Source organism: Somniosus microcephalus, chromosome 23, assembly GCF_052327205.1.
Source record: "Somniosus microcephalus isolate GS21.2 chromosome 23, FLI_Smic_1.0, whole genome shotgun sequence".
In the NCBI taxonomy this organism is placed as follows: domain Eukaryota; kingdom Metazoa; phylum Chordata; class Chondrichthyes; order Squaliformes; family Somniosidae; genus Somniosus; species Somniosus microcephalus.
In genome coordinates, this window is record NC_141009.1 from 459,701 (window position 1) to 483,806 (window position 24,106).

General features: G+C 47.8%; 2 protein-coding genes across 2 annotated transcripts in view; one reads left to right on the forward strand and one right to left on the reverse strand.

The window, feature by feature from the left end:
- The window catches only part of ttc16 (tetratricopeptide repeat domain 16), a 177,205-nt gene extending 167,215 nt beyond the window's left edge, over positions 1-9,990 (forward strand). The window contains exons 16-19 of the mRNA XM_085965166.1: positions 1,017-1,187; positions 1,884-2,060; positions 4,807-4,951; positions 6,973-9,990. Of these exons, the coding sequence (XP_085821292.1) occupies positions 1,017-1,187; positions 1,884-2,060; positions 4,807-4,951; positions 6,973-7,091 (612 nt within the window). The 3' untranslated portion in view covers positions 7,092-9,990. The remainder of the gene's footprint in view (positions 1-1,016; positions 1,188-1,883; positions 2,061-4,806; positions 4,952-6,972) is intronic.
- An 8,960-nt stretch (positions 9,991-18,950) lies between these two features.
- Positions 18,951-22,832, reverse strand: LOC147101522 (protein FAM163B-like). Its single transcript, XM_085965971.1, has 2 exons — positions 22,720-22,832; positions 18,951-19,854 (listed from the first exon to the last, which is right to left on the reverse strand). Exons 1-2 carry the CDS (start codon positions 22,810-22,812, stop codon positions 19,498-19,500), a joined length of 450 nt encoding a protein of 149 aa, XP_085822097.1. The 5' UTR covers positions 22,813-22,832; the 3' UTR covers positions 18,951-19,497.
- Positions 22,833-24,106: the final 1,274 nt, after the last annotated feature.

The window sequence follows — 24,106 nt, forward strand, 5'->3', positions numbered from 1 at the left end:
TCTGAACTTCATTTAGCCCAAATCCCCTCTCAGACCCTTTAGTGCTCTGACTCTGGCCTATTGTACATTCCCCCTCCCTTTGCCCTACCATTGGTGGCAGGGCCTTGGCCCTCCTCTCAGAAATGCCCTCCCTAAACCCCTCCACTTCTCTGTTTAAAAGCCCTCTCAAAACATAACCTGTTCAACCAGGCTTTAGGCCACCCCTCCTATATCTCTTCCTCCATGGCTTGGAGTCTGTTCCCGAACCTAATGTCACATTAATTGTCAGACGTGCTCAGTGGGTAGCACTCTCTCCTGGGTCAGAAGTTTGTGGGTTCAAGTCCCACCCCAGCGACTTGAGTACAAAAATCTAGGCTGACACTTTGTACAGTACTGAGGGAGTACTGCACTGTCGGAGGTGCCATCTTTCAGACGAGACGTTGAATGGAGGCCCTGTCTGCCCCCTCAGGTGGATGTAAAAGATCTCATGGCACTATTTCGAAGAGCAGGGGAGTTATCCCGGGTGTCCTGGCCAATATTTATCCTTCAACCAACATCACTAAAACAGAATATCTGGTCATTCTCACATTGCTGTTTGTGGGCGCTTACTGTGTGCAAATTGGCTGCCGCGTTTCCTACATTATAACAGTGAACGACACTCCAAAAGTACTTCATTGGCTGTAAAGCACTTTGGGATGTCTTAAGATTGTGAAAGGCGCTATATAAATGCAAGTCTTTTTCTATGAAATAACTTTGGATGTGTTTAATATTAAAGATACCACATATCTTGTTTGAGGAATATTATATGAGCAATAACTTTAATTGTTGGGTTTTATGATGATTTCATTTATTTATGGGCTTCCTTGTGCAATAACTACCTATAAACAGTACATTGTGGATTCAGGTTACCCTTTGCGTTAACTCTGAAGTAACTATCTTTTAGATATAGTCAGAAGAATTTTATGCACCATCCATTAAAACCTTCTGTAACCTGTTATAATGATGTGGCATTAATAATTCCTTTCCTGTGCATTCAGTGCTCAGGGCCTTGTGGGCAGGGAAGAATGATAAGGCATGTGTACTGCAGGAACTCGGAAGGCAGGGTAATGCCTGAATCCCAGTGCAGCCCTCAGTCAAAACCCCATGCCATACATCCCTGTGGAGCCAAAGATTGTGCTCCCCATTGGCTGGCCCAGGACTGGGAACGGGTGAGTAAAGAAAGAAATAAACTTTTCATTGCATTTTTTAGATATAAACCATCATTGTGTTTTACATATATAAACAGCACCACATTTTAACTATATAAAACCTTCATTGCATTCTACAATGCCCTCACATTACCAAGTTTAGCATTGTTAGGAAGCAGTTTTGATTTTGTACTGACTTTAGACTTGTGGAATGTAAATTGGGTGACTAAGACTAGTACTGACACCGAAGTGAAGTAGAATGAGACTACCTCCCTCCAGGTGTCTTGCTCCCCTTCGCTCCAGCGGCAGCTAGTGCCCTGACTCCATATTCAGGCTGTATTTATATTAACTGTAGCATTGGTATGAAGCTAAACCGTTTCTCACCAACGCTACAGTTATAGCGTAAATGCACCCTTAAATGTATAAACCATCATTACAATTTAAATATATATAAGGCACAATATTAGACCATCTTTTAGGATAGATTACATGCACTAGGGGTGCACATTGGGAATCTGGGTGTTATAAACTTTAGGTAAATTGATGGTCAGTTTTACTGTCAGTGTTGGAGATTTCCTGAGCAGTGTTCCATCTGGAGAATTAAATTAACTCCTTGTATTTGCTGTTCTAACATTGGGGAAATACTAGGTGCATTAAATTCAGGATTCCAATCACGGCATTAACTTGAAGGTTCCAATCTGGTCTGCTTTCCAACAGTGCAATACAACGTGCGGCCGAGGGGTGAAGAGGAGAGTTGTTTTGTGTGTGGGAATAGTGAACGGAAAAGTTAAAATTCCCAATCCTGAGGAATGTGATGCTGCTCAGAAGTTGATTGAAGAAACGACATGCTTTGAGCGGCCGTGTTTCAAATGGTTTACTACTTCGTGGTCTGAGGTAATAGCAGCAAACCGTAAACCCCAATGCAAATCAAAGCACTTCAGCATGAATTGTGTCAGCTAGCAGCTGTGATCAGACCAAAGGCAGCATTTCTGTAAAGCAGAAATTCCATAGACTGCTAGAGACTGATTTCAATTGCTTAATTAATGTATTTTCTGCAGGTTAAAAGGATTTTACATGTTTCAGTTTGATAATTTTCTGCCCTTACCCCGAAGGTGGTCCTATAGAGGCTGCAGCTGTCTGATGTCTTGCCCAAGTAGCAATGCTTTATGTTTGATTATTCAACCATAGGTGCTTCACAGATGAGCCCGACCTATCCTCATCCAACCTGCAGACATGTGAATTTTCCACCTACAGTTACTGGATAGGGATTAGAAGCTGGAAATTTCGTGGATTTCACCTCTGGCCAGGAAGTGCTGTAGATAATTGTAGCCACTCAGGCTGAGGTCAGCTAACCAGCACAGACCAAGCATGTGACCCTCCTGGTCTCAATGGGCGGATGCTGTGGATCATGGGGAAACTCCATAGGAAACATAGAGAGGTGTAGCTTCAGATAAGCGTTGGAGCCGGCTGGCCCCAGGAAACTACAGTATGTGGGTTGGGAACCTCGTCGTAGCTCTCGCTGTTTCCTATGGAGCCGCTCTGAGATGGTTGCTGTCGGTTATGTAATTGGAGAAGCCAAGCAGGCAGAGAAACCCAACTTAAGGATCTCCATATACATTTTTACAAAAATCATCAAAAGAAATTTTGGAAAATATGATTTTTCTACATTATGAGGAGTACTTTAAAGGGGAAGGTAATTCTAGGGGTACTTCCCTTTAAAAATGTTAATTTTTCAACAAACGGGAGTGGGAATTCAGCCCCTCGAGCTTGTTCCACCATTCAAATAGATCATAATAGATCATGGCTGATCTGTACCTCAACTCCATTTACCCACCTTTGATCCATATCCCTTGATAACCTGACCCAAAAAATCTGCTGACCTCAGTCTTAAAAATTTCAGCCTTTTGGGGAGTGATTTCCAGATTTTCACTACCCTTTATATGAAGAAGTGCTTCCTGATTTCACTATGTCCTAGCTCTAATCTTATGATTGTGCCCCTTGTTCTGGATTCCCCCACCAGAGCAAATAGTTTCTCTGTATCTACACTATCAAATCCTTTTATTATTTTAAACACCTTGATTAGATCACCCTTCAACCTTCTAAATTCAAGGGAATACAAGCCAAGTTTATGTAACCGTTCCTCATAATTTAGTCCTTTAAGCCCTTGTATAATTCTGGGGAATCTGTGCTGTACTCCCTCCAATGCCAATGTATCCTTCCTGAGGGGCAGCGCCCAAAACTGAATGAAGTACTGTAGATGGGGTCTGACCAGAGCTCTGTACAACTGAAGCATAACTTCCTCCCCTTTGAGAGAAAGACCAACTTTCCATTAGTCTTTTTGATTACTTTTTGTACCCGTGCACTAGCTTTTAGTGATTTGTGTACCTGGACGTCCAAATCCCTTTGCTCCTCCATACTTCCTAGTCTTTCGCCATTAAGAAAATATTCTGATTTGTCTTTCTTGGATCCAAAGTGGATGACCTCATACTTCCCCACATTGAACTCCATCTGCCACAGTTTTGCTCCCTCACTTAATCTATCTATATTCCTCTAACTTCCTGCTCCCATCTACACAACTTACTTTGCCTCCTAACTTAGTGTAACCTGCAGAGTTGGATATACAGTACAGATCCCTGGGGAACACCACTTGTCACATTCTACCAATCAGCGTACATTCCCTTTATCCGTACTCTCTGTCTTCCACCTCCCTACTAATTACCAACCCTTGTCCCAAGGTTACTTCTAATTCTGTACGCTTTTATTTTTGCGGATAATCTCTTGTGCTGAACCTTACCAGATGCCTTCTGGAAATCCATATAGACGCTCCCCTGTCCACCATGTTAGTGACTTTCTCAAAAAAATCAACTAGATTTAGTCAGACATAACCTACCGTTTACAAATCTGCGCAGACTCCTTGCTTAGCTCATACTTGTTCAAGAACTCAGTCACTCTGTCCCTGGTGATAGATTCCAGTAACTTCCCCACAACTGACATTAAACTGTCAGGTCTGTAATTTCCTGGATTCTCCCTCCTGTCTTAAATAATGGAGTAATATTTGCAATTTTCCAATCCAAAGGCACACTTCCCAAATCTAGAGAGCTTTGGAAAATTATGACTAGCATCTGTAATTTCCCCACCTGTTTCTTTTCACACCATGGGGTGGAAATCATCTGGCCCTGGATTTTTGACTAACTTAAGTCCCATTAATTTCTCTTTTTTTAGTTATATTAAATCCATTACTTATTTTTGGGTTCCCTTGTACCACTGGTATTTCAACCTCTTCCAGATTGTTTCTGCTACAAGCTTCCCCGATCTCTCTATTTAAAAATTCCCCCACTACATCACTACTGTTAGGAGGTCTGTAGGCAACACCCACCAGTCTTGCATCCTTTACTGTTCCTTCATTCTACCTGTACTGTTTCCACCGCCTGTTCGCCCTTACTGAAGTCTTTCCTTTCCACTGCTGTGATTGTGTATTTTATCAACATTGCTACTCCTCCTCCACTTCCCAATTTCCGTGTCTTTAATTACCTGCTAATTAAATGGGTATTTTAAAATAGGTAATGGATTTTTTTTGGATTTCTTGCTTTTGGTTCTTGCATTGAATTTAATAAAATATCCTTTTGTCATCTTTATCCAGTGCACTAAAACCTGTGGAGTTGGAATAAGAATGCGAGATGTGAAATGTTATCGGGGAAAAGAAATTGTCCGAGGATGTGACCCTCTCCTGAAACCTGTCGCAAAGCAAAGCTGTGATCTCCAGGCCTGTCCTACCCAGCCCCCAGGTAATAGTGAGTGCATTAAATTCCATTGTGCCGTGCCTTTGTACCCGACATCTTTCCATGCTCTGTTAGTTACATAAATTCATTTGCTACGTGTACCTGCACTTAAAGCTGCATCCCAGACTTTTCCATTTACTGAAAATGAAGCTTGTTCCATATCTGAAATTGGCATTAAAACAAACATGAATTCCATTGAAATGAATGGAAGATGAGAAGTGAAGACTTTCTAGGCAAAATCTGGAAATAAAAAGCTGGTATCAGTAAGTGACCATGAACTTGTTGGATTTTTGCAAAAACCCAACGGGTTCACTAATGTCCTTACCCGGCCTGTCCTATATGTGTCCCGCACCAACGTGGTTGACTCTTAACTGCCCTCTGAAGTGGCCTAGTAAGCCACTCGGCTGTATCAAACCACTAGCATTGTGAGCACCTTCACCACACAGGCTGCAGTGATTCAAAAAGACTCACTACCAGGGAAAGTAGGGAAGTGCAATAAATGCCAGCCTTGCCAACGATGCCCCACTATTCCAAGAATTTAAAAAAAGTACATTATGATGTTTCTGAAAGATGTGATAAGGCTGTATCCTTAGAGCAGAGAAGGCTAAGAGGAGATTTGATAGAGGTGTTTAAAATCATGAAGGGTTTAGATAGTTTCTTTTTATTTACTCTGTCTCCCATGGCTGAAGGGTCGATAACCAGAGGGCACAGATTTAAGGTAATTGACAAAAGAACCAGAGTGGACATGAGGAAAAACTTTTTCAGGCAACGAGTGGTTAGGATTTGGAATGCACTGCCTGATATGGTGGTGACTATGTATTCAATAGTAGCCTTCAAAAATGAATTGGATAAATACTTGAAGGAGAAAAAATTGCAGGGATACGGGGAAAGAGCAGGGAAGCGGGACTAACTGGATGGCTCTTCGAACGAGCCGGCGCAGACTCGATGGGCCAAATGGCAGCCTCCTGTGCTGTACTAGTCTATGATTCTATGTAAATGCAAGTCTTTCTTCTTTAGATACACTTCCCCTATATCAATTAAGGCACTATTACCCTACATCCAGCTGTACTGTCCGCCCATATCCAGCCAGGAACCATCACCTTTATATCCAGCTCGGCAATGTCCTCTGTATGCAGCCAGGTGCTGTCATCCATATATCAGCCTCATTGTGCCCTCTGTTTTCGGGTTTTAGTCCTGCTGTCGTGGGAGGTGCTTGGTGGAGGCCAAGCACTTCCCTTATCAGCAGGAGGGTCACTGAGGCGTTGGTCTCCGTGGAGCTGGCCATCATGGAAGTACTTACCGTACTTACTGGTACATACGCTGTCTCTCAGTGGTGAGGTAGCTTCATTCCTGCAACCTTCATCAGTCTACAAAGTTTCACTGTACGATGAAGCAATATATACATTTGTTTTATTTGTTCTGGGATGTAGGCGTTGTTGGCAAGGCCACATTTATTGCCCATCTGTAGTTGCCCTGAAAAACTGATGGTGGAGAGCCTTCTCTTTGAACCATTGCAGTCCTTGTGGTGCAGGTGCTCCCACACTGATGTTATGTAGAGAATCCCAGGATACAGTATTGACCCAGCGATGATGAAGTTATGGCAATATATGTCCCAGTCAGGATGGTGTGTTACTTGGAGGTGATGGTGTTCCTACGACATTGCTGCTCTTGTCCTGCTCAATGGTAAAGGTCGCAGGAGAGGGAGGTGCTGTCAAAGTAACTTTGGTGAGTTGCTGCATTGTAACTCACTGAGAAGTATTGCATGGAGCATCTCCAGTGATGATCTTACTGTTGCTCCCCCCCCTTGTTTCTTTTCTGTTCAGTGTTATATTGTGAGTCTGTCAGCGCCTTGTTGTCTGTGCCAGTTAGTGCATCTTTAGACTCAGAATATGGCTCTTCAGGGTGGTGACCAGCAGATCGGATTTCAATACGATGCCATGTGGATTGTTAAGCTGTGTGTTTTTACTGCGCATAAGGGGAGCTGACAGCATCTTGAGATACTGACGATCACTATTATTGTTCCACAGATGACAGTTGTCAAGATCAACTTGGGACTAACTGTGTACTGGCAATAAAAGTCAATCTGTGCTCCCACTGGTATTACAGCAAAGCTTGCTGCAGGTCCTGTAGAATTGCTAATTCATAGTACAGACTGGCAGAATCACTGTACCTCCCAACATGTGAACGAAAGAATGATGTGTGTCTGGTGGAATTAGTTTTACTGAAAGAATTGAGCGGCTCCTTCCCTTAGTCCTTGTCTGCTTATTGCGATCCCACCGAGCTGCATCAAGAACAGCCTGTGCTGTGAAGCTGTCAGGTTCCCCGGCCACTCGGAAACAGTCAGCCCAGTGCATGCTGTCATGTATAGCACTCTGCCCATCAATATATGGCAGAGCCAACATACCCCGTTCCAGATATTCTGTTATAAATTATTTTAGTACCAAGCCATTCTAACTAGTGCGACTGAACACTGAGATATGGCTGTGTGAACCATGATTATTAACTCTGCAAACTGTCATGCAAGGCCGGCAACAACAGTAATAATTCCCAATTAATTTAATGTGATTCTGTATTACATGCTAAATGTTAGATTAGGTAATGTTTTAATCTTGGTGTTCGTACAGTATTTGTATCTTTAACACACTGATTACAAATACTTTTTCACTTTAGTAATGGAGACCCTGGAAGTATGGCTTCCAACATAATGATCATGGCATCAAATATCAAAGCTGGCTATCACTCCAGTACTCTCCCCTCAGTCCATTGCCTCTGCCTCAGTCAGTCCAGTCCCTCTACTTTTGTCAGTCACTATACCACCTGTCATCAGCCTCCCTGGCCTATTCAGTGTCTGGGCGACCTGTTGGTCCAGTGTTTAGGTCTCTGCCACTTCCTGGGCACCTTGTTGGGTCCAGCTGTTGCCTCGTCAGTTAGTTTCTGCCTCAGCGCAGCACAATACAGTGGCTGTGCATTGTGTGTTGTGGCATCACTTTACATTTCAGCAGCTCACGAAACAGTGCTGATGCTGCTCGCAATATTCTCAGCTCTGATATTCCAGAACTTTCCATCAAAAGAAATGGTAGGGAGCACTATGGGTGGAAAATCGGTTAGTCCAATAATCACCCTGTTATATGATCATTAATAATCACGTTTAGTTCCTCCTACACATGGTTGAAGTGTTCTAAAGACTATAACCATCTCTATACAGGTTAATAGGAACAGGACCTAGTTTTTAACAGCCAGTAACTTTCTCCATACACATTAAACTACATCCCAAAATGCTCTCTTTAACAACAGGAGCTTTCAACAGTAAAGACCTTCATCTAGTAAAAAATTAACAACAAATTGAGCTTTCACCTTAAAATTTGAGAACTCGAATCATGCTTCAGTATTCTGGACTGTTCCGAGTTTCAATTTCTGGACTAAGTTATGCTCAGGTAAAGAAGGGAAATTGGAGCCAGCTCACCCCCCCCTCCCCCCCCCCCCCCCCCCCCAATAACTCACTCCCGACCTGCCAATGTTAAATGTTGATGCAACATCTGACTGCAGTACTGAAGGTACCAGCCTGTCAGTTGTGCTGGTAAAGCCTGTTGAAGATAAATATTCTGCGATGCCTCCTTCCTCCTGTGTGATTATGGGTAAACTTACAAAGTACCCAAAAGATCCTGGTCTGTCGTCTGAAAGTTTTTGGTTGTATCAAATAATCCCAGTGACTACAGTTTTCTCTGTAGCTTACGATATGTCAGAAGCATTTTTATAAAGAAAATAATGTTCCTGGTTCAGTTATAAATCCTGTACAGCTGTGTCAGAAAACCCAGGCTGACTGCTGCAAACATGCTTTAATATAATGTAATATTTAATATCCTGTAACCTTTAATTTTATAATTCTATTATTGTTAATTCTAGATTGATTTCCTTTTTCCCAGATGCATTCAGATATGCTAAGTAAAAGTCTTAGGGGGTTATTTTGGCCAAAGGGTGAAAACCGGCACTAAATGGGTGCTGTGCTAATAAGAAACGCCTGTTTGAAAGTCTGTATTTAGCGCACAACTTTAGGCTAATTGATGATTATTACGTTTGAACGTGCCGGCAGGTGCTAACCAAAAAACTGCAGGTTTGGCACTCAAGTGCTGATTAGATGCAATATTTGTGGAGCAGTATATATGGGTTCCTCGCACCCACTTCCACTGGATAGAGCACATTGCAGGATGGCTCAGGGATCCTGCAATCCTGAGGATGCAGGATCCGAGCACAGGTTCTCGGATGCGGCACTGAAGATCCTCGTGGAGGAGGTCCAGAGGAGGAGGGTTGTCCTGAGCCCGCAGGGGGGGACGGACACCAGCTCGCCCTCCTGTGCCTCTCTCCTGCAGCAGCTGGTGCTCTGTCTGGCCTCATGTCCTCCTTCCATTCCTTGTCCAGAGCAACAGATCCCCTAGCAAGATGTCCATGACCAAGCACTCCTTTTGTACTGGCGACTCCTATAAGGTGGAGTAGCACAGCATGTACTCTCCTTAGGTGAAGTCCTCAGAGAATTTCCGTAACTAAATGTGGTCGAGTGTTGGTGAAGTCTTGACAGTGTCCCAGAAAGTCTCCCGAAGTGTCTCCGAGGTCCTCTCCACAGCTCCAGCAACAATGATCATGAAGTGGTGAGTATCCCTTGAAATCGACATCAACGCCATGTTTACTCACGAACAGCTGTTAGGAGAGGGTATTAGTTTAAGCGCTAGCCACCAAATTGCCATGCAGCCTTTTTAATGAGCGGCCAAGCGGTCGTTCCTACTGCTGGCTTCAACTCCTTTACCAAGGTGGCATCTTACACTAAACATGGGCTAAACCAGCGTTTCAGCTTAAGGCACATCTTAGCCACCTCTTTAGCGCCTAAAGTATTCAGCGAAAATCGCTCCCTACCATTTTAACCCAGTCCGAAGTATTCATCCTGGCCTCTTGGAGTTGGGGAAACTGGGAAAAAGAAAATTGGAACAATCTATGTACAGTTTGTATATATTTTAAAACCAGTACTTTATGAAAAAGATAATAAACAGGTTTGTTGTCTATCGGGCAGAGTTTTGCAGTTCATTTTATACAATATACATCTCATTTCAAACATAGGGATTGTGGGTGTCAGTAATGTTTGTAACTATTTAATGATATCCAGAAACAGAAGTAGAATGTGCCACAAAAAAAGTTGTCTGTTCTGGACATGGGCCTAGTGTTGCAATGTCGGAGTTTCTGAAGCTCTCCGGAAAACAGAAAATCAGGCCATTAATTGGTAGGCGGATCCAATTGAATAGAGCCATGTTGCACACACGTTGGATGGAAGTCAAGTTCAAAGTCATCGCAAACATCTACGTCGACAACACCCAACTCTACTTCTCCACCATTGACTCCAGGACTGATCCTGTCAAAACTCCTACAGCTCAACATCAGCAAAACTAAAGGCATCCTGTTCAGCCCTTGCCAGTACTCACATGCTCAGACTGAGCGTGGTGATATGCAACCACAGCCTGAGGTGAGCTTTCCACTCCTTTTCCAGTCCATTACCAGGATCATATTCTTCCATTTCTAGTACATTTCCCTCTTATGTCCCCTACTTCAATTCCTCTGCTGCTGAAACTCTATCCACACCTCCATTGCCTTGCAAATCAATGTATTTAATGTCCTCCCTGCCTCTGCCCTTTACAAACTTCTGCTAATCCAGAACTCTACAGCCCAGGTCCACTCGCACACCCATCCTTGTCCAATTTCACTGCCTCTCAAAGTCCTAGCCAATCAACTTCTTCTAACTAAGTTTTCAAATCCTTTAACAGCCTCACCCTACCCTAGCTGGGAAATATTCTGCAGCCATATGTCTTACCCAGCATCTTGTGTTCCTTAGACTCCCGATAATCTGCAGCGCCCACAAAAACGGTTGTTATTGGCCTGACATGGATTTACAATGTTGGAAATTCTGAAGCAGTCAGAACAGAAAATGAGACCATTAATTGGTGGGAGGATCCAATTGAGTTGAACTAAGTAAGTTGCAGTTTCTGATGACCTAAGTGGCTTAAATAGCCCATAATCTAGGCCGACACTTCAGTGCAGTACTGAGGGAATGCTGCACTGTTGGAGGTGCCATCTTTCAGATGTGATGTTAAACGGAGGCCCTGTCTACTCTTTCAGGTGGACATAAAAGATCCCATGGCACTATTCGAAGAAGAACAGGGGAGTTCTCTCCGGTGTCCTGGCCAGTATTTCTCCCTCAACCATCTAAAACAAATGATCTGGTTCTTTATTTCATTGTTGTAATGTAGGAGCCAATTTACACACAGCAAGCTCCCACAAACAGCAATGACTATACTTCAAAAGTATTTTGTTGTCTGTAAAACGCTTTGGGATGCTCTGAGGATGTGAAAGGTGCTACGTAAATGCAAGTCCTTGTTTTTTCTTTTTAACATGGGGTCAGTTTTCATATGTACACTGACAACACGCAACTGTACCCTCATGAACTGGAGGCTTATTTCTCTACCTTCTATCGGGGGCTAAGCTTTCAGCCACTATGTTTCAGGCCACTGGAATTCTCTTCGAAAACCATTTTGCCTTCAATACAGGTACACTATCCTTTATCCACACTTCCGAAAACCTCGAAAAACCCAAAGTTTTTTCGTGGAGTGTAAGTCGTGCGCACGACATGACCCGAGTGGCGCCAAACATGACAGGAGTGGTCCGGGAGCTCTGCCTTTCCCTGTGAGCAGGGCAGAGGGTCACAGAGTTCCCTCCTGGGTAGGAGATTGCAGGCCGAGCCGGGCACTGTGAAGGAGGTACCGGGAGAGTGAACCCAACAATACAGTAGCCTGTCCGATAGTCTTTTCTTACCCCCCACCCCCGACCTGATTTGCGGGCCAGCTTAGTGTAGGAGTCAGCCGATATCCGGCTTTCCCACAACTGGCGGTGGCAGTCGAGCCCCAGACCCCCGCTAGGTCAAGGAATTCAGATACGGAGCAGGGCGAGCCAGAAACCTCGATCTAACGGCAGAAATCAGCAGCCGTTTTGTTAGGTTTTTTTTCTTCCCCTAGCATTTTTTTCCTTCCCCTAGCATTTTTTTTAAACAGTCAGGCTGTGGAAAGAGTCTCTGTAGCTTAGCAACAGCTTCAGAGACGCTTCCAAGGCAGGGCCCGAGTGCTTACAAGCTGTTGCTAAGCAACAGTGTTTGTTGTCAGATGCGGAGATGAAAACCTTCTGAAATCCGAAAAATTCCGAAAACCGAAACACAGCTGGTCCCAAGGTTTTCGGATAAAGGATAGTCTACCTGTACCTCCTGAACCATGGCTTGTCTCTCCGTGTCCAGTTCCTTAACTTCTTACTCTTCTCCACTCGCCTGTTGTAAATCACTGAGATCTGTTTTCTATTTTAATTTGAGGATCAATATATAAATGTTAGTTGTTGTAACGGGCCACTTTGATAAACTCAGCAAAAGGGCAGCAAGATCAGGTTTGTTCCATTGCAGTTACGATCATTTTAGATCAATGAATGATAGCTTCGAGCACCTAGACATGACACTTTCAGGACGCAGCCAGGAGAGAGGGTGTAAAGCCAGATCGTCACATGGGACTAATGGAAAGCTGTTTCAAAGAAAGTTGAGGTTCCCAGTGAGGCAATTACTAAAGCTATCAGGGCCAAACTTCCTCTAAGGGTCCCCTTTGCCCTAGCCCTGAACTTGCACCTTTCTCTAGTTTCTCTCCTATCTCCCCTCATGTCCTCTCTGAGCTCATCTTGTCCATGAGACCCTCCTGCTCCCTTGACCCTATTCCCACTAAACTGCTGACCACCCAACTTCCCTTCCTGGCCCCCATGTTATCTGATATTTGTAAATGGTTTGCTCTCCTCAGGTGCTCTCTCCCTCACCTTCAAATCTGCTGTCATGACCTCCTCAAAGAAACAACCCTTGACCCCTCTGTCCTTGCAAACTACCGCCCATCTCCAATCTCCCTTTACTCTCCCAAGTCTTTGCACGCACTGTCGCCTCCCAAATCCGTGCCCATCTTTCCCAGAACTCTATGCTTGAATCCCTCCAATCAGGTTTTCGCCCTGCCACAGTACTGAAACAGCTCTTATCAAAGTCACAAATTACATCCTATGTGACTGACCATGATAAACTTTCCATCCTCATCCTTCTTGACCTGTCTGCAACCTTTGACACCATCCTCTTCCAATGCCTCTCCGTCATCCAGCCGGGTGGGACTGCCGTTGCCTGGTTCCATTCTTATCTATCCAGTCATAGCCAGAGAATAACCTGCAATGGCTTCTCTTCCCCCTCCTGCACCATTACTTATGGTGTCCCCCAAGGGTCTATCCTTGGCCCCCTCCTATTTCACATCTATATGCTGCCCCTCGGCGACATCATCCAAAAACACAATGCCAGGTTCCACATGTACGCTGACAACACTCAGCTCTACTTCACCACCACCCCTCTTGATCCCTCCACTCTCTCTAAATTGTCACACTGCTTATCCAACATCCAGTACTGGATGAGCAGAAATTTCTTCCAACTAAATATTGGGAAAACCAAAGTCATCTTCAGTCCCGCCACAAACTACATTCTCTAACCAACGACTCCATCCCTCTCCCTGGCAACTGTCTGAGGCTGAACCAGACTGTTCGCAACCTTGGTGTCGTATTTGACCCCAAGATGAGCTTCTAATCACATATCCGCGCCATCACTAAGACCGCCTATTTCCACCTCTGTAACATCACCCAAAACTCTGCCCCTGTCTCAGCTCATCTGCTGCTGAAATCCTCATCCATGCTTTTGTTACCTCTAGACTTGACTATTCCAATCCACCCCTGGCCGTTCTCCCATCTTCCCCCCCCCCCCCCCCCCCCCCCCCACTAAACTTAGAATTCATCCAAGGCTCTGCTGCCTGTATCCTAACTCGCACCAAGTCTCGTTCGCCCATCACCCCTGTGCTTGCTGACCTACATTGGCTCCCAGTTAAGCAATGCCTCGGTTTTAAAATTCTCATCCTTGTTTTCAAATCCCTCCATGGTATCGCCCCTCCCTAGTTCTGTAACCTCCTCCAGCTCTCCCGAGATATCTGCACTCCTCCAATTCTGGCCTCTTGCGCATCCCCCATTTTAATCATTCCACCTTTGGTGGCTGTGCCTTCAGCTGCCTAGGCCCTAAGTTCTGGAATTCCCTCCCTAAACCTCTCCGCCCCTCTCTCCTCCTTTAAGACACTCCTTAAAACCTACCTCTTACATCTGCCCTAATAGCACCTTATGTGGTTCAGCATCCAATTTTGTTTCATAACGCTCCCCTGAAGTGCCTTGGGATGTTTTACTACATTAAAGGCGCTATATAAATGCAAGTTGTTGTGTGTAATTGGAACTGCTCTGCCTGTAGCTGGAAGGTCACAGCTGCTCTCAAAGTTTGCTGCTGATGACCAGTGACTCATGTCTGCCAAAAAAGAGCACAGACACTTGTACCTTAGGGTCACAGAAAGCTCCTTTGTAATTGTCCACATCCTCTCTCTGTCCCATTTCAGACATATTGCGCTCACTATACAGCATTTAGAAGCAATGCCCCTTTCTGCACGGTGATACTGATGTTCAAGCATTGACCCAACACATTACAAATGTTGGAGATGGACCTCTACCATCTCCCCAGCCTTTCCTCCATCATAGTTTATTTGGCATTCGACACGTTGTGGATGTCTCGGTTCTGACATCCTCATGCTGAAGACAGGACCATGGGCCTTGTGCCTCATCTCTTCAACTTCTCCAGTACAACTTCAACCAATGGAGCCGCTACAAACTTTGGTGCTCCTGTGTTGACGACTAACTAACTTGCAGAGATGAATGTGACTGTATTACACTTAAGTCCCTGGTAGAGATTACACTGTGTATTCCAGGTTGACATGGCAGCAGTGTGCATGCTGAAGCCCAAAGAGTTGCTATAAAATGATGCTGGGCACATGTTGAGGAATAACAACAACAAGACGGATATAGGCACGACCTCCAATGGTGGGCTGAAGGAAGTGGGGATGCACAAGAGCCCTTAATTGGAGGAACAGAGCGTTCTCGGATGGTTATAGGGCTGGAGGACATTACAAAGGCAGGAAAAGGCTTAAACACGAGGATGAGAATTTTAAAGTTGAGGAGTTGCCTGACCAGGAGCCCATATAGGTCAGCGAGCACAGGAGTGCTGGGTGAACGGGACTTGGTGCGTGTTAGGACACGGGGCAGCGAGCACAGGGGGTGATGGGTGAACGGGACTGGGTGCGAGTTAGGACACGGGGCAGTGAGCACGGGGTGATGGGTGAACGGGACTGGGTGCGAGTTAGGACACGGGGCAGTGAGCACAGGGGGTGATGGGTGAACGGGACTGGGTGCGAGTTAGGACACGGGGCAGTGAGCACAGGGGGTGATGGGTGAACGGGACTGGGTGTGAGTTAGGACACGGGGCAGTAAGCACGGGGTGAGGGGTGAACGGGACTGGGTGTGAGTTAGGACACGGGGCAGTGAGCACAGGGGGTGATGGGTGAACGGGACTGGGTGTGAGTTAGGACACGGGGCAGTGAGCACAGGGGGTGATGGGTGAACGGGACTGGGTGTAAGTTAGGACACGGGGCAGTGAGCACAGGGGGTGATGGGTGAACGGGACTTGGTGCGAGTTAGGGCACGGGGCAGCAGTATTTTGGATGAGCTCAAGTTTATGGATGGTGGAAGAGGGGAGGCTTTTTTTATATATTTGTTCTTGGGATGTGGGCATCACTGGCAAGGCCAGCATTTATTGCCCATCCCTAGTTGCCCTTGAGAAGGTGGTGGTGAGCCGCCGCTGCAGTCCATGTGGTGGAGGTACTCCCACAGTGCTGTTAGGGAGGAAGTGTCAGGATTTTGACCCAGCGACAATGAAGGAACAGCGATATACTTCCAAGTCAGGATGGTGTGTGACTTGGAGGTGGTGGTGTTCCCATGCGCCTGTCCTTCCAGGTGGTAGAGGTCGCGGGTTTGGGAGGTGCTGCCGATGAAGCCTTGGCGAGTTGCTGCGGTTTACCTTGTAGCCATGGTAGGCCGGTGTGGAGGGAGTGAATGTTTAAGCTGGTGGATGGAGTGCCAATCGAGCAGGCTGCTTTGTCTTGGATGGTGTCGAGCCTCTTGAGTGTTGTTGGAGCTGCACTCACCCAGGCAAGTGGAGAGTATTCCATCATACTCCTGACTTGTGCCTTGTAGATGGTGGAAAGGCTTTGGGGAGTCAGGAGCTGAGACATTCAGTGCAGAATACCCAGCCTCTGACCTGCTCTTGTTGCCACAGTATTTATGTGGCTGGTCCAGTTAAGTTTCTGGTCAATGGTGACCCCCACAATATTGATGTTAGGGGATTTGGCGATGGAAATGTCGTTGAATGTCAAGGGGTGGTGGTTAGATGCTCGCTTGTTGGAGATAGTCATTGCCTGGCACTTGTGTGGCGCGAATGTTACCTGCCACTTATCAGCCCAAGCCTGAATGTCATCCAGGTCTTGCTGCATGCAGGTATGGGCTGCTTCATTATCTGAGGAGTTGTGAATGGCACTGAACACTATGCAGTCATCAGCGAACATCCCCACTTCTGACCTTAAGATGGAAGGAAGGCCATTGATGAAGCAGCTGAAGATAGTTGGGCCTAGGACACTGCCCTGAGGAACTCCTGCAGCGATGTCCTGGGGCTGTGATGATTGGCCTCCAACCACCACAACCTGACTTGGAGGGGAACACCACCACCTCCAAGTTCCCCTCCAAGTCACACACCATCCTGACTTGGAAGTATATCGCCGATCCTTCATCGTCGCTGGGTCAAAATCCTGGAACTCCCTCCCTAACAGCACTGTGGGAGCACCTTCACCACACGGACTGCAGCGGTTCAAGAAGGCGGCTCACCACCACCTTCTCAACTGCAATTAGAGACGCCCACATCCCATGAACGAATAAAAAAAATCTTCCTTTGTGCTAGGTATGACTCCGGCCATTTGAGAGTTTTCCCCCCCAATTCCCATTGACCAGTTTTACTAGGGCTCCTTAATCCCACACTCAGTCAAATACTGCCTTGATGTCAAGGGCAGTCACTCTCACCTCACCTCTGGAATTCAGCTCTTTTGTCCATGTTTGGACCAAGGCTGTAATGGGGTCTGGAGCCGAGTGGTTCTGACGGATCACAAACTGGGCATCAGTGAGTAGGTTATTGGTGAGTAAGTGCTGCTTGATAGCACTGTCGATGACACCTTCCATCACTTTGCTGATGATTGAGAGTAGACTGATGGGGCGGTAATTGGCAGGATTGGATTTTTCCTGCTTTTTGTGGACAGGATATACCTGGGCAGTTTTCCACATTGTTGGATAGATGCCAGTGTTACAGCTGTACTGGAACAGCTTGGCTAGAGGCACAGCTAGTTCTGGAGCACAAGTCTTTAGCACGACAGCTGGGATGTTGTCGGGGCCCACGGCCTTTGCTGTATCCAGTGCACTCAGCTGTTTCTTGATATCACGTGGAGTGAATCGAATTGGCTGAAGTGGTGGTGGGGACCTCGGGAGGAGGCCGATATGGATCATCCACTCTGCACTTCTGGCTGAAGATGGTTGCAACCACTTCAGGTTTGATGCCCAGGAGAGCATGAGAATAGTCAAATCTGGAGGTAACAAAAGCATGGATGAGGGTGGAAGTAGACAGTCTTCGTGATGGAGAAGATATGGAGTCGTAAGCTGAGCTCGGTCAAATGGGACACCACGGTTGCAAACAGTCTGGTTCAGCCTCAGCCAGTGTGATGGAGTCGGTGGCTAGAAAATAGAGTTTGTGCCACGGACCGAAGACAATGGCGTTTTATTGGAGGAAATTTCTGGTCATCCAATACTGGATGTCAGACAAGCAGCATGACAAATCAGAGGCAGTGGAGGGGTTGAAAGATATGATGGTAAGGTAGAAATGGGTGTCATCAGCGTACTTGAACCTGACGTCGTGTCTTCAGACAATGTCGCTAAGGGGAAGCATGTAGATTAGAAATAGGAAGTGGCAAATATAGATCCTTGGGGGACTTCAGAGGTAACGGTGAGGGAAGAGAAGCCATTGCAGGAGTTGCTCTGGCTACAGCTGGATAGGTAAGAGTGGAATGGGGGAGAGGCATTGGAGGAGGATGGTGTGGTCAACCATGCCAAAGGCTGCAGACAGGTCGAGAAGGATGAAGTGGGATAGTTCACCCCAGTCAGTCACATAGGATATCATTTGTGACTTTGATTCGGGCTATTTCAGTACTGTGGCGAGGCAGAAAGCTGATTGGAGGGGTTCAACATGGAATTGTGGGAAAGATGAATTTAGGAGGTGAGAACGTGTTTATGGACTTTGGTGAGGAAAGGGAGGTTGGAAATGGTAGTTTGCAAGGATGGAGGGGTCAAGGGCTGTTTTTTTGAGGAAAGGGATGATGACAGCAGCTTTGAAGGGGATGGGGACGGGGACAGTACCTGAGGAGAGGTAACAGTATCAGCTAACATGGGGGCCAGGAAAGAAAGTTAGGTGGTCAGCAGTTTGGTTGCAATAGGGTCGAGGGAGTAGGAGGTGGGTCTCATGGACAAGATGAGCTCGGAGAGGGTATGAGGGGAGATAGGAGAGAAACTAGAGAAAGATGTGAGTTCAGGGTAGGGCAGGGGGACTCCTTAGAGGAAGTTTGGCCTGGTGGGCTTGGGGAAGAGAGGGAAGCGGCAGAGGTAGCTAAACGGATGGTCTCAATCTTAGTGACAAGGAAGTCCATGAGGTCCTCGCACATGTTGTTGGAGAAACAGTGGGCAAATGTTTTCAGATTCACAGCTAAATAAGTAACAAGTTTAAATTTGAACCAGTTAGTGAATGTTTTTTTTTATTTTGGGCAATTCCCTTGTGCCATTTCTGCCCCTTTCCCAGTTTCCTCCAGGGATTTTTCTCTAAATTTCACAGAGATCCTAAGATAAGAGAACAGAAATGTTCCTGTGAATCCAAGGCTGATGAAAATGACAGAGTGCTGAAGTGTGATTTATTTTTGATTCACAAAGTTCTCTGGTTTATTCATGTGATTTGAACAATAATGATCAATCTGAGAAAAGTCTCTGGAAACCAGATCCTGGACAATGTAGAGTTAATCAGTGTCCCAGAGTACATCACCAGCCATCCATTAATTCCTGTCACACCATTATTTCACACATAGAAAATAACACACAGCAACATTAGCTGCCACCACACATAATAAAGATTCACATTACAATTCATCTGGCCACTTCAAAACATGTGCTTCAAAACTTCCACTTAATCAAACAGATCTCATCTATTCAAAGATTAAATTAATATATAAATACATTAAGTTTTTTGTATAAATTACATTTAGTTCTTTATATTCAGGCCAGTGGTCTTACGGTGACTGAATAAATTAAGTTTATTATTTGGGATTGCGAGATATTTACTGGTGCTTTGGGACTCGCATTCAATGATTCTGCCCATTTTCCCATGAAATATGTAAACTAGTGGCCTTGTTTATATTAAATTTAAACTGTTTGTTGTACAAACCCTTGAGTAACAAACCTCTTCACACATCAGTGCTAATACTTCGACTTCTGCTGAAAGCGTCTCTTGTCAGCTTGGCCCTGCCCAGGGGCAGGTCCTTGGGATTTGGCAGCATTTCTAAATCCTCCTCACTCATAGTGTTATAGCTCACGCTATCGCCCCCATTCCGAATCTCTTCAATTTGATGGACATAGAAGAGTGGTTTGCAGTGGGAGCAGAGAGCTCTGGAATGGGAGTGATCCTGGGGATAGGCTACAGAACTGAAGTTAAGTCCATTTCCGGCGCTGTGATTGTAGTAAGCAGCTGGCAGACGCGAGTGCACCGCAAAATCTGGCTCCTCCTCATCTCCATCGCATTCTTCCCTCTTACAGCAATAATACTGGAAAAAAAGAAAATAACTTATACAACTTACACAGTGCTTTTCACAACCTCAGGATGCCCCAGAGCACTTCACAGCCAATGAAAGACTTTTGAAGTGTAATCATTGTTGTAATGTAGGAAACATGGCAGCCAATGTGCGCACAGCAATTTCCCACGGAAAGAAACATTGCACAGCTTTAAACATGAGGCCAGCAGGACACACAATATGCAAGTCTACAGAAACAAATGCATCCAGGTGCAGGGCAGTACTATGGAATTCAAATACTGTACAGTTGCAAACATATGAAGAAGACGGACAGAAAGAGCCCATTCAGTCATGGCACAACTAAGCATCATGACCCTCAATGAGTTAGCACCTACTGGGTATGTCTGCCCAACACTATGCATTTCCCCATAATCCGGGGGGGAAAAAAGTCAGAGGCAAGCATCACGTGGCTGCACTCAGGATGTGTAGTTTACCAACAGCATTAGCAAAATTATGCAACGGAATGGAATTAGGCACCCAGCTCTACCTCACCACTGCCTCTATCGACCACGCCACTCACATTGCTTGTCCGACATCCAGTACTGGATGAGCAGAAATTTCCTCCAACTAATTATTGGGACGACCAAAGCCATTGTCTTTGATCCCTGCTACAAACTCTGTTCCCGAGCCACCAACTCAATCCCTCTCCCGAGCCACTGTCTCGGGCTGAACCAGACTGTTTGCAACTGTGGCATCCTATTTAACCCTGAGCAGAGCTTACAACACCATAGCCTCTTCATCACCAAGACTGCCTACCTTCACCTCGGTAATATCGCCCGTCTCCACCCCGCCTCAGCTCATCTAGTGATGAAACCCTCACCCATGGTTTTGTTACCTGCAGACTCGACTGGTCCAGTGCTCTCCTGGGCAGCTTCCCATTTTTCACTCTACATAAACTTCAGCTCATCCAAAACTCAGCTGCCCGAATTCTAACCTGCCACAAACTCCGTTCCCCCAGCCACTGACTCCATCCTTCTCCATGGCAACTGTACTTGACTCCTTGATCAGCTTCCGACCCCATATCCGCTCCATCACCAAGACCTCCTAATGCTGAAATCCTATTCCATGCGTTTGTTAGCTCTAGACTTGACTATTCCAACGCTCTCCTGGCCACCCTCCCGTCTTTCACCCTCCATAAACTGGAGCTCATCCAAAACTCATACCCCACCCCGAGATTCCCCCCCCCGCAACCGCAGGGGTTACCCCCCCCCCCCCAACCCCCACCCCCACCCCGGGATTCCCCCCCCCCCAACCGCAGGGGTTACCCCCCCCCCAACCCAGAGATTTCCCCCCCCCCCCCCAACCCAGAGATTCCCCCCCCCCACCCCCACCCCGGGATTCCCCCCCCCCCAACCGCAGGGGTTACCCCCACCCCCACCCCGAGATTCCCCCCCCCCCCAACCGCAGGGGTTACCAACCCCCCCCCCCACCCCGGGATTCCCCCCCCCCCCCCAACCGCAGGGGTTACCCCCCCCAACCCAGAGATTCCCCCCCCCCCCAACCCAGAGATTCCCCCCCCCCCACCCCCACCCCGGGATTCCCCCCCCCCCAACCGCAGGGGTTACCCCCCCCCCCCACCCCGAGATTCCCCCCCCCCACCCCCCACCCCCACCCCACCGCAGGGGTTACCCCCCCCACCCCGAGATTCCCCCCCCCCCAACCCCGGGATTCCCCCCCCCAACCACAGGGGTTACCCCCCCCACCCCGAGATTCCCCCCCCCAACTGCAGGGGTTACCCCCCCCAACCCAGAGATTCCCCCAACCCCGGGATTCCCCCCCCAACTGCAGGGGTTACCCCCACCCCGAGATTTCCCCCCACCTCGGGATTTCCCCCCCACCGCAGGGGTTACCCCCCCACCCTGGGATTCCCCCCCCCCCCACACCGCAGTGGTTACCCCCCCACCCCGGGATTCTGCCCACCCCGGGATTCCCCCACCCCACCGCAGGGGGTTACCCCTCTCACCCCGGGATTCCCCACCCCAAGATTCCCCCACCACCACCACAGGGGTGATTCCCCCCCCCCCCCCCACCCTGGGATTCCCCCCCCCCCCCCCGAGATTCCCACCCCCCACCCCGGGAGTTACCCCACCCAGAGATTCCCCCCACCCCGAGATTCCCCCCCTCCCACCCCACCTCGGGATTCCCCCCCACCGCAGGGGTTACCCCACCCCGAGATTCCCCCCACCGCAGGGGTTACCCCACCCCGAGATTCCCCCCACCGCAGGGGTTACCCCCACCCTGAGATTCCCCCCCCCACCCCGGGATTCCTCCCCACCCCAGGATTTCCACGCCCTCCTTTGGATCGCTGCCTCTGGTCCCTGGGCGGCTGCTCCGACAATCACCATTTGAACAGCCGAGCAGCTGCTTCCCATCAACAACCCAGACGGTCTTGCCTCTCCTAGACAGGCTCGCTGTTCCAGACAGGCTCGCTGCTCCCTGGCGGGCTCACTGTTCCAGACAGGCTTGCTGCTCCGAGACGGACTTGCTGCTCTCAGACGGGCTCGCCTCTCCCAGACAGGCTCGCCTCTCCCAGACAGGCGCGCCGCTGCCGGACGGGCTCTTCTATCTCGGACAGGCTCGCTGCTGCCAGACGGGCTCGCTGCTCACTTTACCACGTTCCCACCCGAAAGTTAAAATCAAGCCCTGAATATTTCTAAAACACATTTACCGTTAAACTTTATACACTTCGTATATTTCAACACAACAATAAAACTCATGGCTTTACCTCCAGCCTCCACCTGCGGCTGTTCTTTGAGGAGAGGAAATAGACTGTAAAATATTTGGTTTATTTGTTTAAGATGGCCGTACTTTGGCCCTGCAGGTTATTCTGACACTGACCTGCAGCCGGCAATAACACAACACGATGATTATACAAAGGAGGATAATTGTAGCCAATATTCCACCTGTGATCACCACAGTCCCGGCTGTCATTCGACCAACTCTCCATTCACAGCCTGAAAAAGAGAGGGGAGGAAATTCAAGGAGAGCCGTGAGACAGCTCTCAGACAATATTAAACGAACAAATCCTTGCTCTTCACTTTGAAGTTGAGGGAGAAAGGTCTTGACATTTTACCTCAGGAACCAGCAGTCATTCAGCAACGGTCACTTAGTCTGTTCCCAGCAATGGTCACTCAGTCCGTTCCCCAGCAATGGTCACTCAGTCGTCCACCCAGCAATGGTCACTCAGCCCGTTCCCAGCAACGGTCACTCAGTCTGTTCCCAGCAACGGTCATTCAGTCCGTTCTCAGCAACGGTCACTCAGTCCGTTCCCAGCAACGGTCACTCAGTCCGTTCCCAGCAACGGTCACTCAGTCCGTTCCCCAGCAATGGTCACTCAGTCCGTTCCCAGCAACGGTCACTCAGCCCGTTCCCAGCAACGGTCACTCAGCCCGTTCCCAGCAACGGTCACTCAGTCCGTTCCCAGCAACGGTCACTCAGTCCGTTCCCAGCAACGGTCACTCAGTCCGTTCCCAGCAACGGTCACTCAGTCCGTTCCCAGCAACGGTCACTCAGTCCGTTCTCAGCAACGGTCACTCAGTCCGTTCCCAGCAACGGTCACTCAGCCCGTTCCCAGCAACGGTCACTCAGCCCGTTCCCAGCAACGGTCACTCAGTCCGTTCCCAGCAACGGTCACTCAGTCCGTTCCCAGCAACGGTCACTCAGTCCGTTCCCAGCAACGGTCACTCAGTCCGTTCCCAGCAACGGTCACTCAGTCCGTTCCCAGCAACGGTCACTCAGTCCGTTCCCAGCAACGGTCACTCAGTCCGTTCCCAGCAACGGTCACTCAGTCCGTTCCCAGCAACGGTCACTCAGTCCGTTCCCAGCAACGGTCACTCAGTCCGTTCCCAGCAACGGTCACTCAGTCCGTTCCCAGCAACGGTCACTCAGTCCGTTCCCAGCAACGGTCACTCAGCCCGTTCCCAGCAACGGTCACTCAGCCCGTTCCCAGCAACGGTCACTCAGCCCGTTCCCAGCAACGGTCACTCAGCCCGTTCTCAGCAACGGTCACTCAGTCCATTCCCAGCAACACTCACTCAGTCCGTTCTCAGCAACGGTCACTCAGTCCGTTCTCAGCAACGGTCACTCAGTCCGTTCTCAGCAACGGTCACTCAGTCCGTTCTCAGCAACGGTCACTCAGTCCGTTCTCAGCAACGGTCACTCAGTCCGTTCCCAGCAACACTCACTCAGTCCGTTCTCAGCAACGGTCACTCAGTCCGTTCTCAGC